The following is a 20,480-nucleotide window of genomic DNA, read 5'->3' as shown; positions in this document are numbered from 1 at the left end:
AAATAGGTGGATATATGTAAATATGTTGGTTTAATGGCATCACAAAAGCAATGAATTCAAAACTGCAGCTGAATTTCTATACACTGACTGTATGGACGGGGGAGTGAATAGTATGTTTTGAAATTTAACAGTGTTTGCATACTACATCGAATGATGGAGCAATTGTGGCAGCTCTGGCAAGCTCTAGTAACCACGACAAATGTTCACAAGACAGTAAATCAGTGGAATGCGTATGCTTGATTTTAATGACACTACCATCTTCAGGTATAACCACGTAAATGTCACCCATTGTTCCATAACTATTGCATGACCAGATTCAGAGGCAATGCACAATTGAGCACTAGAAACAGAAAATTTATACAAAGTATAAATAAAACATTCATATAAAAATACTCTTTCACAAAATATATTCTCTCACCAATTATTTTCAGTGTAAATTCCATTTGTCTGGGTGTATCACTATTCCAGTTCAAATTAAGCTTGTAGTCAGTAGTATTTTTTTTTCACCATCTCACCATATGTGATTCTCCAGACTAGCAGCAAATAAGGGGGAAATTGCTCACGCATGCCATTCCTAAAACTGGTGGACATGCAATGCTACAACACGCCACCAATGCAGTACATAGTTCAGTAAGCATTTCAGGTTCCAGTGTGAATCTAATTTCAGCTTTCATAGACATGCAGGCTCCACTACGAACATCCACTCAACAGTAGCTTGCTTAATAAATAAATAAAATTGTTTCTTTACATAAATTGTCAGCTTCCCTATCGCTGCATGTGAGCCAAGAGAGACTTATCATGTAATGTCCCACACGCCAAGGTGCACACACCTATCATTATCAGTCTAACATCGATCAAGGGAGGAGAAAAGTCTAGTAGCTTAGACACATTTCAGACAGCTCCAGACTCGCCCGCGCTACGCTGACGCCGCGGGCCTAATAAGGCCAGCAGAGCCTGATGGAGTGCAGAATCTATGAAGGAATGGACTTCATTGAGTCCAGGGCCATTTTTTCCCATTCCATAGCCATTTTACAGTCTGCTGGATGCTGCCTGCAGTGTCAAGAATTGCACTGATCTGATTTCACAAGCCTTATATGGTCAGCAGAGCCTAATGGGGAGCGCCACTCAGGATGGATTGGACATCATGCGAAACTGACATTATTGAGTCCAACAAATCCAGGGCAGTTGTTGTTGTTGTTTTCCTGTCCATAGTTATTTTAAAGTCTATGGGAGCTTTATCCAGTGTAAAACGCTGCACAAAGGAAAGGACCTCATTTGCTCCAGGCATGTCCAGAACCTAGTTGTTTTTCATGTCCACCATTGTTTTCTCCATGTCGTAGTCATTTTAATGTATGCTAAATGTCTGCTGGACACTTTGTCCACTGTAAAAGGCTGCACTGATGCTGTAGGCCTAATAAGGTGCAGAATCTGTGAAAAAAGGATTTTGTTCAGTCCAGAGTCACTCATTGTTGTTTTTTTCCCATTACACTCTAGTTGTATGGTCTGCTGGGCACTTTCTCCAGTGCAAAGATTTGTGAGTGTGAAGAATTGCACAGATGCTGACAGCCTGACCAAGTTAGCAGATCTCGATGGAGCATGGAATCCAGGATGGAATGGATCTCATTCAATACAGCAAGTCCAGGGTCACTGTTGTTGTTCTCCCAATCTATTGTCATTTTGTCTGCTGGATGCTTTCTCCAGTGCAAATGCTGCATTGATGCCACAGGCCCTAATAAGGTCAGCAGAGCCTGATGGACTGCAGAATTCTGGAAGGAATGGGTGTCAGAGGGAATGGACAGCAAATTCAGGGCAACTTGTTGTTTTCCTGTTCTATAGTCATTTTAAAGTTTGCTGGATGCCTTCTCCAGTGCAAAAGGCTGCACTGAGGTGGTAGGCCAGGTGCGGCTTATATGAAGGAATGGACTTCATTCAGTCCAGGGCTACTTATTGTTGACTTTTGTCCACTCCACAGTGATTTTACAGTCTCCTGGACACTTCCTCCAATGTAAAGAATTGCACCAATGCCACAAGCCTGAGAAGGTCAGCAAAGCTTGATGGAGTCCATTATCCAGGATGGAATTGATATCAGAAGGAACAGACAGTAAATCCAGGACAACTGTTGTTGTTTCCTCATTAATTAGTTTTTTAAAAGTCTGCTGGACACTTTCTTGAGTGTAAAACACTGCATCGATTCCACAGGCCAAGCTCAGCAGAGCCTGATGGAAAGCAGAATCATATTCGGTCTAGCAAGTCCAGGGCCAAGGAAGACTATTTGTTTTCCATTTCAAAGTCACTTTAAAGTCTGCTGGACACTTCTCCAGTGTAAAGCACTGCCCTCTTGGTTATATCCCATGAGGATTCATTGTGCAAAAAAGACAACAGCAAACACAAATCAAGTCGGGTCCTTGAATGCTGTGGACAGCACAAAACGCGTTATAATCCTACCACGCATTCCCTAAACAATCCGTATAAACCCTCATTTACATGTATACACCTCTGTCCTTTCGCTGCAGGTGTTGCACTTGACGTAGCAGCACCAGAGGAACTTGCAGTTGCACTGCCATACGCGCGAGTACTGGTGAGTGTTGTATCCACGGCCACAGCACATCAGGTCACAGCTGCCCGCATGCTGGGTCAGTGTCTTGTTGCAGAGACGGCCGTGGGTGCCCACACTGCCCGTCACGGGGTCTGGCTCGCAGTAGCTGGGTGACTTCTCAATGTACACCAGGTCAGTGTCCATGGGCTTGCGGTAGGAGAAGGGTTTTTTGATCTTGAGGAAGGTGGGTCGCTTGTTGCGGCTGGCCTTCACCGGCTCCACATGCACCGCCTGCGTATACTTCTCTTTCAGGATGTAACCCAGCTCGCGGAACTTGGGCAGCGTCGTCCAGCAGGTTTTGGTGGTGCACGAGCCTGACACGCCATGGCACTTGCACTCCAGACGCATGTTCCGCTCCAGAACCTGGCCAGAGGAAGAGATCAGAGATCGGTTGGACATTTAAGGATTAGCCTGGCGAAGCATTTTTCACCCATACACTAAATTTGGATGAACAGCCAAGACATTTTTGGTGTGTAATGTAGTTTTGGAGCTGTAAGACTAACATAGCTAACAAATAATGGAAGCATATGACCACCAATTAGTATTGTGCCTGAACATTACACACTTTTTGAGTAGACTTGCTTATGTGTTTTGCGACACTAGAAATGGAGAAAAAGGAAACAACTCTAGTCGCATGATGACTGACTTGTGACTCAATACGGACTTGACCTGTAAAATTTCACCCTGAGAAAAAAACGGATTAAATTAGGATGGCCAAGATGGAAAATGAATGAAACATTTACTTTCCAACTCTATATGTGAGTCAGTCAGTTTTGCTAAAGTTGTGTGTGGTCATTTCTGCAATACCATTCAATATCATTCGATTTGGCTCCAAAATATGAGCCTTTTATTATAGAAAAGGCTGATGGACAGAAAGAAGTGCTACATGCAGTAAACGTGGCGTTTAAAGTAAAGAGGTAGATCAGCTTGAACCTGTGGGCAAGCATGTATAGCAAGTACAGCAGTATAGCAGCTATTATAGCTGCAGCTCTTCAGCTAATCAAGCTTTTAGTAAGTTACAGATCACATTCATTTGAAACTTACCAAACCTCAGCTAGATTTCGCTGCTGTCGCAACAAAACCTTTTATCTCCATTTTTGTCATTTTTTCAGTTTTTGACATAATTTGAAAATGCCTGTGGATCTTCACATTGTGTATAAATTTCTCATTAAATGGACAAAATGTCTTGTTACATTGACTTGCATTAAAAGTAAAGTATGCTTTTTCCTTCTCCTGTAAAGGTACCATTTTGGAGATACGAGGTTTTGTTCCGACAGCAGCGATTTGCTATTGGGCTAGTCTGCTAATAGCTAGCATATAAGATATACAAACTACAGACTAACCAACTGATTCAAGTTGTACTGCTTCTTTGCTTTGAACTGCATTTACTGTATATAGTGTCTCAGTTTTGTCCTTCAGACTGAAGGTTTTTCTATAATGAAAGGCTTGTTTGAAGCCATGTTGAACCTGATGCGTTTGTAGTCTGGTTTACTTTTGTAGAATGCAGTGTCTACAGCTTATAACAAGACTGACTTATAATTCTCTACGAAGGACAGAAGACTTGACTCGGACTTGCATTGACTGACATGTGGAAATCTGTGTTTGACACAGTATGATATACTTTTATCTAAGAAACTTGTTAAAAGTGTACTGCACAGCTAAAACCAGTAATAGCAGCTATTTAAAGTCTGAAATTTGTCCATTTTTTAGATAACAGAATATCTATACACTATATTAGCTCCAGAAGTAAACTCCAGACACTAAACATGTCTTTTCTGATTGACAAGACTGGGGTAAAGAGAAAATAGTGATTTTTCTTCACAAGGCAAATTGTTAAGTAACTGCAAGGGCTTCAATGCAAACTTATTCTTAAGGTATAGAAGTTTGAATGTGCTGACAGGTCCTGGGTGCAACATTTTTTTGTATTCTAATTTGAGTGAGGAAATTACCAGGTCTATATTAGTTTTTTGTCAAAATCATATACTAACAAGGTAAAAACTGCTTAATGTTGGGAAAGATTTGACACCAAATCAAGGCAAAGTTAATGCCTTACAACAATAACAAGGTGGCTGAACAGCAAGGTGCCCCTAACTTATCTCCACATCAGGAGAAGTTCACTTTCCCTAGCTGAGCTGTAATGTGATGAATGAACGTAGTGTGGCTGATAGAGTAACTCTGTCTATAGTGTACACAAGCACAGATATCTGGTGTCAGGCTGTGCATGTGTGGCTGTACCTCACCCTACAGAGAAGCAGCGTTAAGGAAAGACCTGAATGAAAAAGACCTTCGATATTTCATGAGGCTATTGGTCAAAAAGGGTCAAATATTTGGCTTCTATGTCCGAAGACTCGTTGGGTTGTTAAGAGAACTCCATTTTATTTGCAGATGTCTATAGTGCTCAAATCAACAGATCAAGGACATCACAGGCATTTTCATTGAAGATGGCTTGATAGCTTTAAAATGAGCTATTTTTCATTAGAGCATGTCACTAAAAATGACCACCTACTCAGCCTCTGAAACATAGCTAACAACAAGACTTGCACAAAACCAGAGCCTTTAGAGATTTAAAGTGAAACATCATTTACAGTGGAAATGTTTGCAAATATAGACTGTTTAAAATAAAATAATTGTGAGTCAAATATTATATTTAGTTAGTTAGAAGTTGTTCTTGTGTTAATGTTAGACTATATGTAGCTGCTGCTGTTACCAGTTGACCAGCTTTACTTTGTCTTATGTTTTATGGACCATTTTACCAAGATTGCTCAACTTTGAACAGCTGTACACACATAAAATAATTGTATTTTTCATTGAAGCACAAAAAAGTTTACTGAAATGTTTCGGTAGTGACAATTCTTAGGTTGCAGTCTCACTTCATACTCTAAAATGCAGGGGTGTGGCTAAAATAAGGTTTCGCATATAGTCTAAAACAGTGTTTCGGTAGTGACATGAAAACATGGGACAGCATTTCATGAATAAAGTTTTCTTTTTTAAAATTAAACTTATGATAAAATTTTTCAACTTCACTTTAAAAGAAATAAGAAAGATCTTTAAAACAAAAACACTGGAAAAAAATACTAAAAATATTTTTTTTCACAAGTGTAAATTTAGGGGTTAAAGTTTGGGACAGGCACCTTCCAATGGAAAGTACCTCATAAATGATAATAAATTATGTTTTTATATATATAATAAGCTTATGGTTATCTTAATGAATGCCTGGGATTTAAATAAATCATAACATAATCCTTGTGATTATAAGGTCTGAATAGTAAAGAATTTTCTTTATTATTATTATTATTATTATTATTATTATTTTACTGTGGGACCACAGTTTGAACTGATTTGGTAGAATGGTATATATAGTGCTAGGGCCCAACTTGAGGAGGACTGAAAGGGGAGTTTTTTTAATATGTGGAAAAAATGCACATCTTTGAACCAAGTGAGTTAAATGCAGCCCTTGTTTAGTTTCTAATCAATTCTAGATTTGTTACAAAATTTCCTCTGACCTTCACTGCTGATATCAATCGAATACCGATTCTAAGTATCAGATCGGCATCATCTCTAATTTTCACATTACTTTATCCATGACAACATGCCAAAATGGCAGTTACAGCCTGCAACTCTCAGGTAACAGTGAACACGCTCTGATAACACATGACTGAGAAAAAGCAGTTCAGTCTAAGCATGGTTTACCTACGAAATGCCACTCTAAAAGTCATTCAGCAAAACAAGCCAAACCGTATTGTCAGCCTCGCACAAAGTTCCTCTCTTTACCCACACACCACCAATCAAACTGGCCTTTTCGGAGCCACTTATCCGTTAACATCCTGGTGCCTAAAACTACGGACAGCTTTTGTTATCTCCTGTTTAGTGGTGGGCAACGATAGCCAGGATCTTACCCAATGTCATTACATTCGCCAGCATAAATTAAGACCCGGGAGGGGAGCCTTCCCAACAGAGGCCTCTTTTAACAGCCTGGAGACAAAACCTACAGATAGAATGAACCTGGAAGCATAGTCAGTACACTAAGAGGCAATTTTGCCATTTAGATAAGCCAGCGTGAATTCAGGCATCGGCCAAGAGGGGAAAAAAAACGGCCACTGTGAATCGGCTGGGTGAGTGAGGGGACGAGTTTCCAGCCATGAATCGCCTCTCTGTGACAGAGAGTGGAACACGCCAGACACAAAGATGGAGACTTCTTTTCCTCCTCATTAAACCCAACCAGGAGCAGGAGGGGGACTGCGGGGGGCTAGTCTATGTCGCCCCACCCGTGAAAGCCATGTCAGCGTCTAAATCTGCGGCTGATATGCGCCTATTTAACCCTCAGATGTCTAGAGTTATTACTCTCATTCTGCCATACAATTCAAATCTACTGATAAAATTACACAATTAGTTTGCAAAGTTCAATTTATACACATTTTATTTTGACTCTGTGTAGACAGGTTTTGATGTTGTAATAAGGATGTGAAGATTTGGCCTCATTCACCAACTGTTCTTAAGAAGAAATTTCTTCTTAACATCTATTTATGCAGTTTTCACAAGTTTTCACAATATTTTCTTATTTTTTTTATTATGTTCTCAGATAAGAACATAATCTGCACACTCAAGAGCACAAATTTGAGAGCAATCCTGCGGATTAAGAACATGTCCTGAATCTAAACGTAGACTTTTTCTTAAGACATTTCTCAAGAACAAGGCCCATTTTCTTTCTGCAGAACAATAATAATAATAAGTTCAACTTATATAGGACCTTTCTCAAGCCCAAGGTCAACAGCTGGTGTGACTGTTAGTTAGCTAGCTAGTTAATTAGCCAGACATTGTGTGTGATGCTGTGGGCATAAAAATTAACCTAGCCATTTGCAGCCTGAATAAACTTGCTAACAGTTCAGCTTCCTTGGCTGTTAGCGTTACAGTTTGCATTGGAGGTGGCAGCATTTACGTGAGTGACTGACTGTTTCAGCGCTCGTATAGTATTTATTATCGCTAGTATTTTTCATATATTATATCATTCTGGTTATATAAAATAATCTAGAAGGTTTTATTTACATTTATTTCACTGTATCATTTCCAGCAAGTTATCTGGGACCACTTAGTGTCTCATTTTGTAAATAAATTTCATGCATCAGAAACCGAAGGAGTCTCCACTAGCTAGCTAATTAAGCTAACTGGGTGCCAGCAGAAAAAAGCAATATCGAATGGGGCAACAGCATGTTTGTGATGTCATCATGCGGTATGTTATCTGCATTTTGATTGGCTGTTTCATGAAAATTGTTACAGAAAGTTTCAATTGTAGTAAGCAACAACTAAGTGTCCATCAAATTGCAAACGGCTTTACATTAAGTAACGAAAGTGAAAAGTAGTTGTATGCATGCTTTAAGTGAGCTTAGTTGAGTAATAGTTTCATTATGTAAACCAGCCTAAGGGTTAACGCGGCCTGCTTAAGACAGCAAGAAGGCATGTTTTTCATACAGAGGCATGACAAAAGACATTTATCAGGACAATTCAGGCTCAAGATTTAGCTGAAGATATTAACTCGCACCACATCAAAGACAGCTGGAGGCGGGGAGCACTTTCAGATGCAGGTGAAAGTGAAAAAAGCATTTAACAGCGTAAGGCTTTTGGAGAAACTAAAAGGTCTGCAAAACAAAAACAGGGCGTCAAAGATGAAACATGTTACCTTTTTCACCATTAGATGAAAAGATGAGGCCAATAGGGGATCATGGTGTGAGTCAGTGGTGTAAACTGAGCAGAACATGGGGGAGCAAATGCTTTTGTGCGGCTCCAGTGTGTTTGCCGTTCTCTGATCTAGTTTGTAATCAAACTCTGCCACTTAAACTGCTCTTACCCCTAAAAGCTTCCCATTATTGCGCTGCCAGCTCAGGCTTGGCCTCAGCGCCAACCTGTTGACGACCATCCACCACGATGCCAACTTTACTGACTCGCTCTACCTCGCTGACTTTCTTTTGATCCAGTCACTGTAACCAATTTAAGCTAAAGCCATCATTTGGCTAATAACGCCCAATCAAATAATAATAAAGCACTAATTAACTGATAGCTCTCCACAGTACAGTAGGTTGTAATTATATAGGTTGTTTTCTAGCTCAGTGGTTGTCAGTTCAAGTCCTGGACAGTTTGGGGTTTTCTCTGACCAAACAACCAGAGAGCGTATAAACATATCCATCAAGGGTGGATGAAATGGGCAGACCTTTAGGTCAAAGCTCAGCAATAACAGACTACTAAATAGTAACAACACACTAATGAACTAACAGTGCATCAAAGCACAGTAAGCCATAATTATACATCTCCAGTCTTGTAGCTCAGTGGTTGTCAGTTTTTTGGAAGCTGACAAAACCTGAGTAAATTTATACAGGATGGAACAAAAGCAGGTTTTCCACTACCATGGACATACCTTTAGGTCAAAGCCTTTTTTTTGGCCAAAAACAAACAGACAAATCATAACTAATTAGCTAATAATGCATCACAGTTCAGTAAGCCATCTTTGCACATCTCCAATTGTTTCTAGTTCAGTCCTAGTTCTGGGCAGTTTTAGGTTTTCCCTGCCAAAATACACCTGATTTGATCCACAAATGATGACATAAAAGCAGCTTGTCCACCATAGTGATGTATCTTTATGTCAAAGACACCATTTGAGTCAGTTTTGGGTTTTCCCTGGCCTAGCATGCCTGTTACAATTCATAAAGGATGGAATAAAAGCAGATGCATTAATTGGCTAAAAATGTATCACTGTATAGTAAGCTGTAAATAAACACCTCATATTTTCTACTGAGTTGATTTTAGCCCCAGACTTGGACAGGTTGGGGTTTTCTCTGGCATAACTCAACCTGATTCAGTTCATAAAGGAAAAAATGAAAGCAAGTTATCCTCCTTAAAGGATGTACACTTAGGTCAAAGCCATCATTTGGCTAATAACAAATAGTCTAAATAATCTTCATTAGTTAAAAGTACATTAAAGCAGAGCAAACCATCATTATTCATCTCCACTTTTCAAGCTGAGTAGATCTCAGTCACAATTCTTGACATTTCAGGTCCAAAAAACACTGCCTGATTCAGGGGAGGGCAATATGATGATATTTTATTCTTATCATGAAAATTGATGTCGCAAAATTCTTTTCCACCCATATCATGTATATCGTCTGTACTTAAAGGACACCGACTAACTACAACAAGGGTGTCCAATCTTTTCCGCAAAAGGCCGGTGTGGCTGCAGGTTTTCACTCCAAACAAGCTGCAGCACACCTGACATCACTTGTTTAATCAGTTGGTCTTAGTGTTTAAACCTTTCATCAGGTGACCTCTTGCTTTATTGGAGTGAAAACCTGCAGCCACAGGGGCCCTTTGCAGCTGGTTTAATTGGATTTAGTGCAGTTTGTAAAATATTGACTAAAAATATAACAGTTGTAGGTTTTAATTTATTAGTACTTTTAATGTGACACTGCAAGTTCTATTTGTTCATTCCAACATATTAAGTCTCAGAAAAACAAACTATTATCATGCGTATCATCTATCGTGAACACGTCTTGAAGTATTGTGCTGTTTTTGCCATATCCCCAACTCTTAGCCTGATTCAATTCATAAAACATAGAAGAAAAGCCGGTTATCTACCACAGTGGATGTACCTGACATGGCATGTCTATGGCATTGTTCTGTTAATGCTATGTAGCAAATAAAGTGTAATGTGGTGTTTCTAATGTCCTGCTTTGCATGTTTTGCTTTGTCTTTCAGCCTCTGTGGGCCCAAAGAATGCCCAAAATTCTCCTAACGTTTTGGTTTCCCAACTTTATTTGCTTAATTTTGCATGATATTTTATCAGCTGCAGTTACTGTGTTCAGTTATGTTGAAATCTAGTGAAGCTGCACCATTTGTGCTCCTACAATCAGGGAGCGAAGTGTTAGCGAGGGCATCCACCAATTTTATGTATGCAAGATTTAGTATTAACCTATTTATTTTCAACACAAAACCTTTTAGTCCAGGCCTCCTGGGGACTCACTCAGGTCCACTATTCTCCCAACTGGGATGCCTCTGTTGGTGTTTGGGTTTTGCACAAATGTGATGTCACCAATGTCATTATGTCTCACTAAAAAAATGAATAATGTCCAGAATAAAAGCCACCGTCACGGCCGTACCTTCCGTCCCACCTCGTTGTTATGAAGGTTCATGAGAGTCCTGGCACTCTGTTTGATTTCCCGAGCATCCATGAACACTTTGGAGAAGCTGAGGCCATAGCGGATGTCAGCGGAGCAGCCGCCCCACTTCCAGCCATCCCCCCGGCCATGAAAGCCCTGCTTCTCCTTATCGCAGCTGCACTCACTCAGGTTACCCTGCGTACATGCCGCCGTAATGGCGTGGGCCACTCCTGCTGCGATGATGGCGTAGGTGAACGCGGCCTCTTTACTGCCTGAAACACACACAGGCTGCTTTAATGCATTACATGAAGAACCTTATAAAGCACATAGCAGAATTGGTGTAGCTTAATAACTGAATTACTATCGATGTATCTGAGATGTAAAACTGAATAGGTTGCATTTACAGTATGTATAGCTCATTAAGTGGACATGCATAGGTGTGATAGAGACTGGTAACAGTGCTCGGTACTCATAGAAACGAAGCCTGCGATGGTTGGGTGAAGCTGAAACCTTCACAAGCTTACAAGCTTGCATAGTTTCTGTGGGTTCATTTGAATGATGGGAGGCCTCTCAAAGAAATAAGCAGGGCCAGAGTGTTGTTTTCAGACTAGGAGTTACAGACACAGCATTGCCTTCGTGCAACATAACTTTTCTAAAAGCAGCACATTTTCATTCTTCTTAATGAAGAAGTGACAGTCAAAATGCTACAAACTATTTAGCATATTATGCTACAAAGTTGGCTAAGTAAGTTAGGGTCAGTATTTCTCACTGCCCACCTGCTTCTTGTCTTGTCTGTGCTGCTGCTGTCCATCTTTATATTCATGTATGAAAATTGCTACATCGGTAATGTCAAAAAGCTAATGAGCTCTGCAGAGGACTGCATGTTGTGCCAGCCAGGACCAGATTCACACTGTTGCCCTAAATTTGATATACCAATCTCTAAAGGCTGATGTTAGCTTACATTTCCATTTCCTTACCACCTTAAATGGCGCAGCAGTTACACGTTAGCGCCAGAAGCTAACCTCGGCTTCATCTAATCTCTATCCACTGTACAAGACTCAGACTCAGTTACAGTCAGCAAACTGGGGCTGTGCCACTTGAGGTAAGATGTGACCTCTGGGGAAAGGGAACAATAGTGTAAGATACCATTTAGGCCACTTTCTTTCCATAAAAAAGAAAGCAACACCTATTTTTGGATGGAAGTAAATGGAACATCTATCATATAATTATATCCAAGGACAGATCACTGTGTTATAAGACTTGAAGATTGTTGTTTTTTTTTTTTTCTTCTTTTAAGCCAAATCAAGTAGTAATGTAGTAACAAAGCAGTCTACTTATGAAAGGGTACATATAGAACACTTTTGGAAGAGAAACACTAACATTCCTCAACACTATCCATGGGTTGATAATAACACAAAAACTTGAGAGGTCTTGAAAAAGGTGATATTTCATTTATTTCTTTTATTTAGTCATGTATGTATTCAAGGGCTAGCTGTTCATGTAATATTTGCATGTGCAGTGGATTGTCCGAAATATTTGAACCATCTCAGACCTTGTGGTCTGAGGCCCCCCGAGGCCCCTGGCAGCCAGAGACCCCTGGGCACTGGCCCAAATGGCCTGGTCAGTAATCCATCCCTGATTATAACACACTGTAAAGAGCAACTGGCTTTTTCAAAATCTGTAAAAAAGCCAAAATGGAGATAGAAAGAACAAAGTGCAATGTTATGCTGATACTGTACCTTTGATTGGTAAAGTCTACCCTATTATACTCAAACTTGATTTCCTAATGAATGAAATGTATTACATCAACTACGTTCCTGACACAAATCAGTAAATGATAATGATGTACATTTGAATCAAGTAAACTCATTGCATCACTTTTTATAGTGCATATCATGAATGCACTGGCATGATGTGCAGTGTCTGTATGAATGTGCAGTTAGGAAAAACTATTGATCTGTTAATGGTTCATTAGTGTTGTCACAGAGGGAGTAAACGCTTCCATGCTGAGGTTATCACCCATCCTCTTCTTCATAAATCATTTACACGCGCCACGGTGTTTGCATTATCAGCATAAAGATTCCTGCAAACTGAGATGCGCAGCAAAAGCTGATATGCGAAGCAGCTCAAGTCCTAAATCATGAGCTCACAACTGATAATGTACCTGCCAATAACGTTCTTATCACTATATCAGGCCGAAATACCGAAATACTTTGAGGGAAACAGATCTGCTAAGTGTAGAATCATAATTAAATAAAAAAAAAAACTATGTCACTAAAAGACATACAAAGACCAGTTTTTCTGTGTCTTTCTCTCTACTCTCCCTCTCTCTCTCTCTCTCTCTCTCTCTCTCTCTCTCTCTCTTTCTCACTCTCTTTCTTCTTTCTCTCTCTGTCTCTTCCCCCTCTCTCTCTCTCTTTCTCTGTACTCTCTCTCTTTCTCTCTGTCTCTCTCTGTGTATCTGTCTCTTTCTCACTCTCTTTCTTCTTTCTCTCTCTGTCTCTCTCTGTCTCTTCCCCTCTCCCTCTCTTTCTCTCTACTCTCCCTCTCTTTCTCTCTGTCTCTCTCTCTATCTGTCTCTCCCTTTCTCACTCTCTTTCTCCTCTCTCTCTCTATTTCTTTCTGTCTCCCTTTCTCTGTCTCTCTTCTCTCTCTCTATTTGTTTCTGTCTGTTTGTCTTCTCTCTGTTTTTTCCTCTCTCTCTCTTCCTTCTCTCTCTCTCTTTTTTCTTTCTCTCTTCCTCTTCCTTCTCTCCCTCTGTCTTATTTTTTTCTCACTGTCTGTCTCTCTCTTCCTCTCTTCCCCCTCTCTCTATCTCTGTCTCTTTCTCCCTCCCTCTTTCTCTATCTCTCTCTTTGCCCTCTCTATCTCTGTCTCTTTCTCCCTCCCTCCCCCTCCCCCCCCTCTCTCTCTTGTTCTTTATCATTTCTTATTCTCTCTCTGCTTGTCTCATCTCTTTCTCTCTTTCTCCTCTCTCTCTTGCTCTTTCTCTTCTTTCTTTCTTTCTCTTCTTTTGTCTTTCTTTCTTTCCTTCCTTCTTTCTTTCTTTCTTTCTTTCTTTCTTTCTTTCTTTCTTTCTTTCTTTCTTTCTTTCTCTCTCTCTGTCATGTCTCTCTCTCTTTCTCTCTCTCTCTCTCTCTCTGTCTGCCTCGTTCTGTATTATTTGCTGTTGTCATAAGTTGAATGTAACACATTAAAACCCAACCGTCATGAATTTTACTACATTTTTTCAGGTTGTAAAGCTTTAAAAGCGTTTTTGATGTATTCTTTACTGTAAAGTAAATCCAATTAAATTATATGACCAGAGACATTTATTTCCAGCATGCACTAGTGAAGCTCTATAAAGGAAATTAGTAAAACACATTATAATACATGTATAACTGCCATTCATGGTACACATAATCTTTAAAGGGTCTATTATTGATGTTTTACTAAAATTTTACTATCTCATGCTTGCAGGAGATATAAACAAGTTTAGTTGAAAGTAAATAGAGACAAACTGAGCTTCTACAGCAGATTCTCAAAATAGTCTTAGCCTACTTTAGACACCAGTCAGAAATATGACCAAGAAAAAACCTTATATTTTCATAAAAAACTATTTGAGATGAAATGTGTTCAAGGGGAAATCCACCATTTTTGAAATATTTACACAATTCAATTGTTAAGATGTAAAGAAAGTCATTCAGAGTGGGTCGAAGTAAAACAAGCCATTTTAGAGGAACTTGCTGAGTCGGAATTGTTCACAGTGGTGGCAAAAGGAACCAGACGTCTAAAGAGTTTAACGCCGCATAAAGACCCCTCACAGAAAGTTATTACACAAAACATCAACACATATTCTCTGACATTGTTCTACAATAGTTTTGAGACACATTTTAATTGCCTTAAAATGTATTTTTGAAATTGCATTCATGGTGGAGGGGTACATGCAGGGGGTTATGAGGCAAAATAGCCCCCAAAGAAAACTTTTTTCATACTTATCACTATTTTGCCATTATCAACATTACATATAAAACCTCAGAAGACACAAGTAGCTTCGCTGTTGGTTTTGGATAGTAAATAAAATGGCTATTTTTGTGTGGTAGACACTGTGACCCCTGGTTCCTATCACCACCACTGTAAAGAAATCTTGCTAAGTTGATAAGTTTCTCTAAAGTGAACAATTTCGGAATGACAACTATGACAACTACTCGGAATGACTTTCTTTACATATTAACTGAATTTGGATTAAATTACAAAGAACTTGTGAACATTCTGTGGAATTCCCCTTTATGCTAGTTGTGTGTTTTTCTGTGCAAAAACTAGTCAGTATGCTTCACTCGATTACTGTACTTTACAGTAAGTACTGTTCACAGTATAAGTACTCTAAGTAACTGTACATACAGTACTGAAAGTTTAGTACCTAAAAATAGACCCCAGAGGAGAGGAAGTCAAAACTGCACAAAAGTGGCCAAAATCAAATTCCATTGTTCATTAAAATCATCCCAGTTCAATGCCAAAGGGACTACCACTGATGTTTTGCTTGGATAAGTGCACTATGAACGATTATCTCAGCCATCAAAAGTGCTGTCGGCTTAATAGGCAATGTTGCTGGTGTGTGTGCTCCCATTTGCAACATCACAGGCAAAAAATACACTAATTTGTCTCTTCCTTTTCTTTTCAGCTAAATACGTTGTAACCCATACCCGTGGAAAGAGCACCCTAACTGTAAATGCCAGAGACACAGATAAGATGGCACAAAAAAAGATGAATGGCTTCCTCAGGAGACCACTTTCATTTAGAAAAGGGGGAGTTACAAACACTGACACTTTTCCTCCTAACCTGGACTGTTTAACTCGATACAACTCTGCAAACTCAAGCCTGGCGCAACTTGTGAAGTGACTTCATAAGTAGCACTGAAGGGTCAGAGAACTCAATTCAATTCAGTTCAATTTAATTCAATTCAAATGTGTTTGTAGAGCACTTTCTTCAATGGAATTTGCCAAAAGTAGCTTTACAGCACTTCTTTACACATTGCTAGCACTGTGTCTAGTTTTTGCTAGTGCATAGCCAAAGACTTGAATCACTAAAATATATAGGAAAGGAAGTAGAAATAGAAATAAATATGAGCTGCAACAAAAGGAAAAAAGGTAAGTTGATCCAATGCAGGATTAAAAGTATTAAAGTGGAGAAAAAGTCCCCCTTACCCCAAATGGAGTTGATTAGCCATGTTGGTTCTTTAGCAGCAAAGAGGCGAAAGTAGCTAACAAGTAATGGAAGTTTAGCAAATCATCAAGCACTTGCCTCTAAATTGTTAAATAAGTTCAAATTGACTTACTAATATGGTTTCTAACACTGCATGACTTACTGTAATCTATAAAAATAGACTAATTTCAGGCTGCTACTACTGTTTTTAGCTATGCAAAGTACGGTTGTCCATGATTATGGATAACAATGTGTCAGAAACCACATAAACAAGTCTATGAGATTATTAGTCAACACAGCTTGAGGCAAGCACCATGCTAAATGGCTAACTGGTTTCCATTACTTGCTAGCTACATTTGCCTTGTAGCCCCAGTATAAAACAAAAGAAGCTAAGTCATGGTAAGAAATGGCGTAAATAAGATTCCTCACTCTCACATTAATGTTTATTTACAGGCATAATGAGGAAGGACCTGCAGGCCTGGCAACCTGATTCTTAATGGAGCTCTGCAAAGCTGACTGAGCACATGCCTCTGAGTGCTAGTATGACCAGGAGTACCAAGCATGTGCTCACATCATCTACCAGAAATCTCAGGCATGCAGGGATGGAAGTCTGAGCTGAACCGGTCGATCACTTCCTGAACCTTTTTAAGATAGATTAACCCATCTGATTGTTCTGCCACTGTGACTATTTGGCGTTTTGTCAAATCACTGACAGCAGCAGCCACCAATCTGCACTCTGCTTCCCTACGAAGTTTACTTCCATCTCTAATCAGCCACACCTGCTTCGGTTACTGGTGTTCCTCAAGTGGCCTTTAGAGGGTGTTTTCTTGAGTTGGAGCTGAGCTGAACTGGGTTGGAAGGCAAATTACAAGTTTAGTGACTACTTTTCTTGAGACTTGATCCTGGAGAAATTATGGAAGAAACTTGTATAGCTTAGTCTTCATTTGTACACCACAATGAACTGCAACTGAAATGCGTGAAAATGATCTGCCAGTTGTCCTAATCAATTTATTACTAGCATTTCTGACAACAAATCCTGACAGCAGATGCTGTTCCACCAACTTTCCAAACTACTATCAACATTGCATGTGAAACCTCAGAAGACATTTAGGTTCACTGGTGGGTTTGGACAGTAAATAAAATGGCTATATTTCTGTTGTAGACATTGTGACCCCTGGTTCCCATCACCACCACTGTAAAGAAATCTGAGTTGGTAAGTTTCTCTACAATGGAACATTTCATGTCAAACCAATCTGAATGACTTTGTTTGCATCTCAACCACTAAATTTTGAAAAATCAATGGAATTCTCCTTTAATTGTACCACGGGGATGAACTGAGTTGATTTGATTCAAGTCAATTCAATTCAGTCTTGAGGTCTAACTGCATTTTTTTCTAAACAATATTGTGATTGCACTTTAAAATGCAAGTATTTTCTATAATAAATAAATAAATGCTCCAGGCCTTTGTTTCACCAAGGAAATCAGCACATCCTTTTTCAGGCTTGAGGCATGAACACTGAATCTGAGTCTGTAAGTTTATCTATAATGAATCACTTTTCATGAAACCACTCTGAATGTCTTTGTTTACGTCTGAACAATTGAATTATGTAGATTAAAAAATGGTGGAAATCCCTTCTAAGACTTCTTCTGTAACTGCTATAAATGAATTAGTAACTACTATAAAACTAATTCATAAACCGTGTAGTTAAAGGTGTTCCAGTGTGGCCCACATACGGACCCTTAAATTAATTAGACCCAATACAGCACATGCTGCTAAAGAGGTCAGTAGAGATGAGCAACCTACCCACTTTGAGTTCCTTCCCGAACACAGTCCTCTCTCCCAGGGCAGAGCAGTTCCAGCGGCCCTGTTTAAACTGGAACTGGCACTCATTGATGCCCATCTGCGCCCCCTCTCCTATCACGATGATGGCATCAGGGCGGCTCTGGCAGATGATCCGTTGCCGGGGCGCCAGGCCGGGGATCTTATTGCATATGATGCTCGCTCCCAGCGCTATAACTGAGGAAAACCCCCTAAAAGTGACCAGAGAGGGACACTAATGTAGTGCACACTGATACACTCAGCACACTAAAAAGTGCTGCACTGACTTGTTTTAAATGGGCAATTACTGCCAAAATTAGATAAACTGAATGACAAACATACTGATGTGATGTATTTTGTTGATGTGGAAATGATGCACATTATCAATGCATTCTTATCTATCTATCCATCTATCTATCTATCTATCTATCTATCTATCTATCTATCTATCTAAATTAATGAATGTGCATTTCAGTTAATGTAAACCGTTTATTTTGATTCAAAAGGATTTTTTTTCTACTGAAACAGAAATAAACCATCACCGAAATGTCTCAGTTTTATCTGATGACCAATCGAACTTCATGTTAAGGTAATAAAGCCTATTTGATTGAATGGAAGTGTTTGGCTTAATTAAAGTTCATAGATCATTTTCTGAGTGAGCGCATGTGCACAAAGCATAACAAGAATGCTGAAACTGAGGTTAACACGTGTGTGTGCACACGAAAGCAATGGATAGTCACAATAACAGTGTGTGCTATAACTCTATACAGACTTTTCCCCATTGCTTAGTAAATCAAGCAAGGTAGTGCATATAATTAGGGTAATAACATAATACGTAATAACAATGTAATAACATTGAGTCAATGTTTCTTCATGTTCTCTTTCACTTTCTCACTGTAAAAAATGTTTGTCTTCACACTTCACACAATGCTAAATTTCTCTAGACATTTATATAAAATTAATGCTTATGTGCAGGTGCTGATCATTTCATTTAGTCAAAGTAGCTTAAAGTAGACAGTTAATTCAGAAACATCTTATAAACTTTATATTTCATCTGAAAAAGTCTTCTAAATGGTTTCTTCATAGACTTTAGTCAGGTAAAGTAGCTTAAAGTGAGTGAAATGTGAGATGTAGACGGACATAATTAAAATAAGTAAAAACTAGTTTAAGCTCATTCAGTCTTCATATAAATGTCATATATTACCTTCACACTTCTTTTTGGTCAAAGTAGCTCAAAGTGAGCAAAATGCAGGTTTGAACTCACCCAGTCTTCATATTGGTGTTTTATTTGTCTAAACAAGTGAACTAAACTTTTGTTTGTTCGCTCAAATCGAGTGAAATCCAACTTTAAACTTCACATTTGGTATGAAATAAAGTGTTCTGTAAAGACACTGCCATTCCTATAGACCTCTGTCTGATTAAAAGTGAGTTAAATGCATGTTTAAGCCCACTCATCTAGTCTTCTATAAGCTTCAAATTTGGTCTGAAAAAGTGATCTATAAAGATGCTGCTGTACTGTCAGAGTTTTGTCTGCTAAAAGTAGCTCAAAGTGAGTGAGGTCTAAACTTTATATTTACATCAAATTTCGTATGAAAAATTCATATATAGATGCTGCTGTTCTTATTACAATGTGGTTTGGAAACAAAACCAGCTCAAAGTGAGTGAGATGCAGGTTTAAAGTCACCCAGTCTTCATGCCGACTTTATATTTCCTCTGAGAAAGACATATATGTATATGTGTATGTGGAGGTTAAGCTTGAAATGCATTAAATAGAAGTTTAAGCTCACTTAGTCTCCATATAGACCTCATTTGTGAGCTGTCTGGTCGCTGCTACTATTATTAGTGAGTGAAATGCAAGTTTAAATACATCCAGCCTTCATGTAGATGATCTGTTTCCTATAAATTCTTATATAGAGGCTGTAATTTTTATGTGAACTTCAGGCTTGAAATTAGTTCAACACAAGTTTAAGCTCACTCAGTCTTCATATAAACTGCATATTGGTCGGAAACTTAATTTACATTGACTTATAAAGTGAATACAGTGAGTGAAATGCAAGTTTAAACTCATCCAGTTTTCATCCAGACTTCATATGTCGTCTCATAAAGTTAAATACAATTTTTATAAGGATCTGAGCTAAATACGAGTTTAAGCTCACTCAGTCTTCATACAGCCTTCATATATGCTCTATCTGGACGCTGTCGTGGACCAAAAGTAGCTGAGAGGTGAGAGAAGTGCAGCTCTAAACTCACCCGATCTTCAGGTAGATGATTCCCACACAAAGCAGAAAGCGAAATATCCAGCGACGAGTTTTTCTGCTCATGATGAGCGCGTGTGAGTTTCACGCACGGAGAGAACGCAGAGGGTTCGCGCGTGTGGTGTGTGTGTGTGTTTGTGTGTGTGTGTTGAGCCACTGAGCTTCCTGAGCGCCTTCAGGACGTAAACACGCGCGGCTGAGCTCGCATGGTGCCACTGGCAGGGGCTGGAGATGGACATGAAGCGCAGCGCGCGGATCTCCAGCTGTCTGCCTGCTGTGATTCGCCTTCACTCTCTCCCTGCCCAAACCAGGGGCGTGGACAGCAGCCACCCCAGTCCACTAGGGCAGCGCGGTCAGTCCAAGGTTTGCTGGTGTTCCATGCTTTAGCGCACCTGAGGCAGGTAATCAGGCACAGGACAACGCTGATTAAGCGCTGGATTGCAAGGAAATGTGGACTGGACTACTGATACAAAGGACTGGACTGAAAT

The 20,480-nt window shown here is 39.5% G+C and overlaps 1 protein-coding gene across 1 annotated transcript; it reads right to left on the bottom strand.

Moving 5' to 3' along the window:
- Positions 1 to 229: 229 nt before the first annotated feature.
- Positions 230 to 20,260, bottom strand: LOC118822737 (protein Wnt-7a). The gene is made up of 4 exons (XM_036591994.1): positions 19,988 to 20,260; positions 17,723 to 17,949; positions 10,738 to 11,009; positions 230 to 2,959 (listed from the first exon to the last, which is right to left on the bottom strand). Exons 1-4 carry the CDS (start codon positions 20,056 to 20,058, stop codon positions 2,477 to 2,479), a joined length of 1,053 nt encoding a protein of 350 aa, XP_036447887.1. The 5' UTR covers positions 20,059 to 20,260; the 3' UTR covers positions 230 to 2,476.
- Between the last annotated feature and the right edge of the window lie 220 nt (positions 20,261 to 20,480).

Source organism: Colossoma macropomum, unplaced genomic scaffold (genome assembly GCF_904425465.1).
Source record: "Colossoma macropomum unplaced genomic scaffold, Colossoma_macropomum, whole genome shotgun sequence".
NCBI classification, from domain to species: Eukaryota; Metazoa; Chordata; class Actinopteri; order Characiformes; family Serrasalmidae; genus Colossoma; species Colossoma macropomum.
This window is presented reverse-complemented; position numbering and strand designations above follow the sequence as displayed.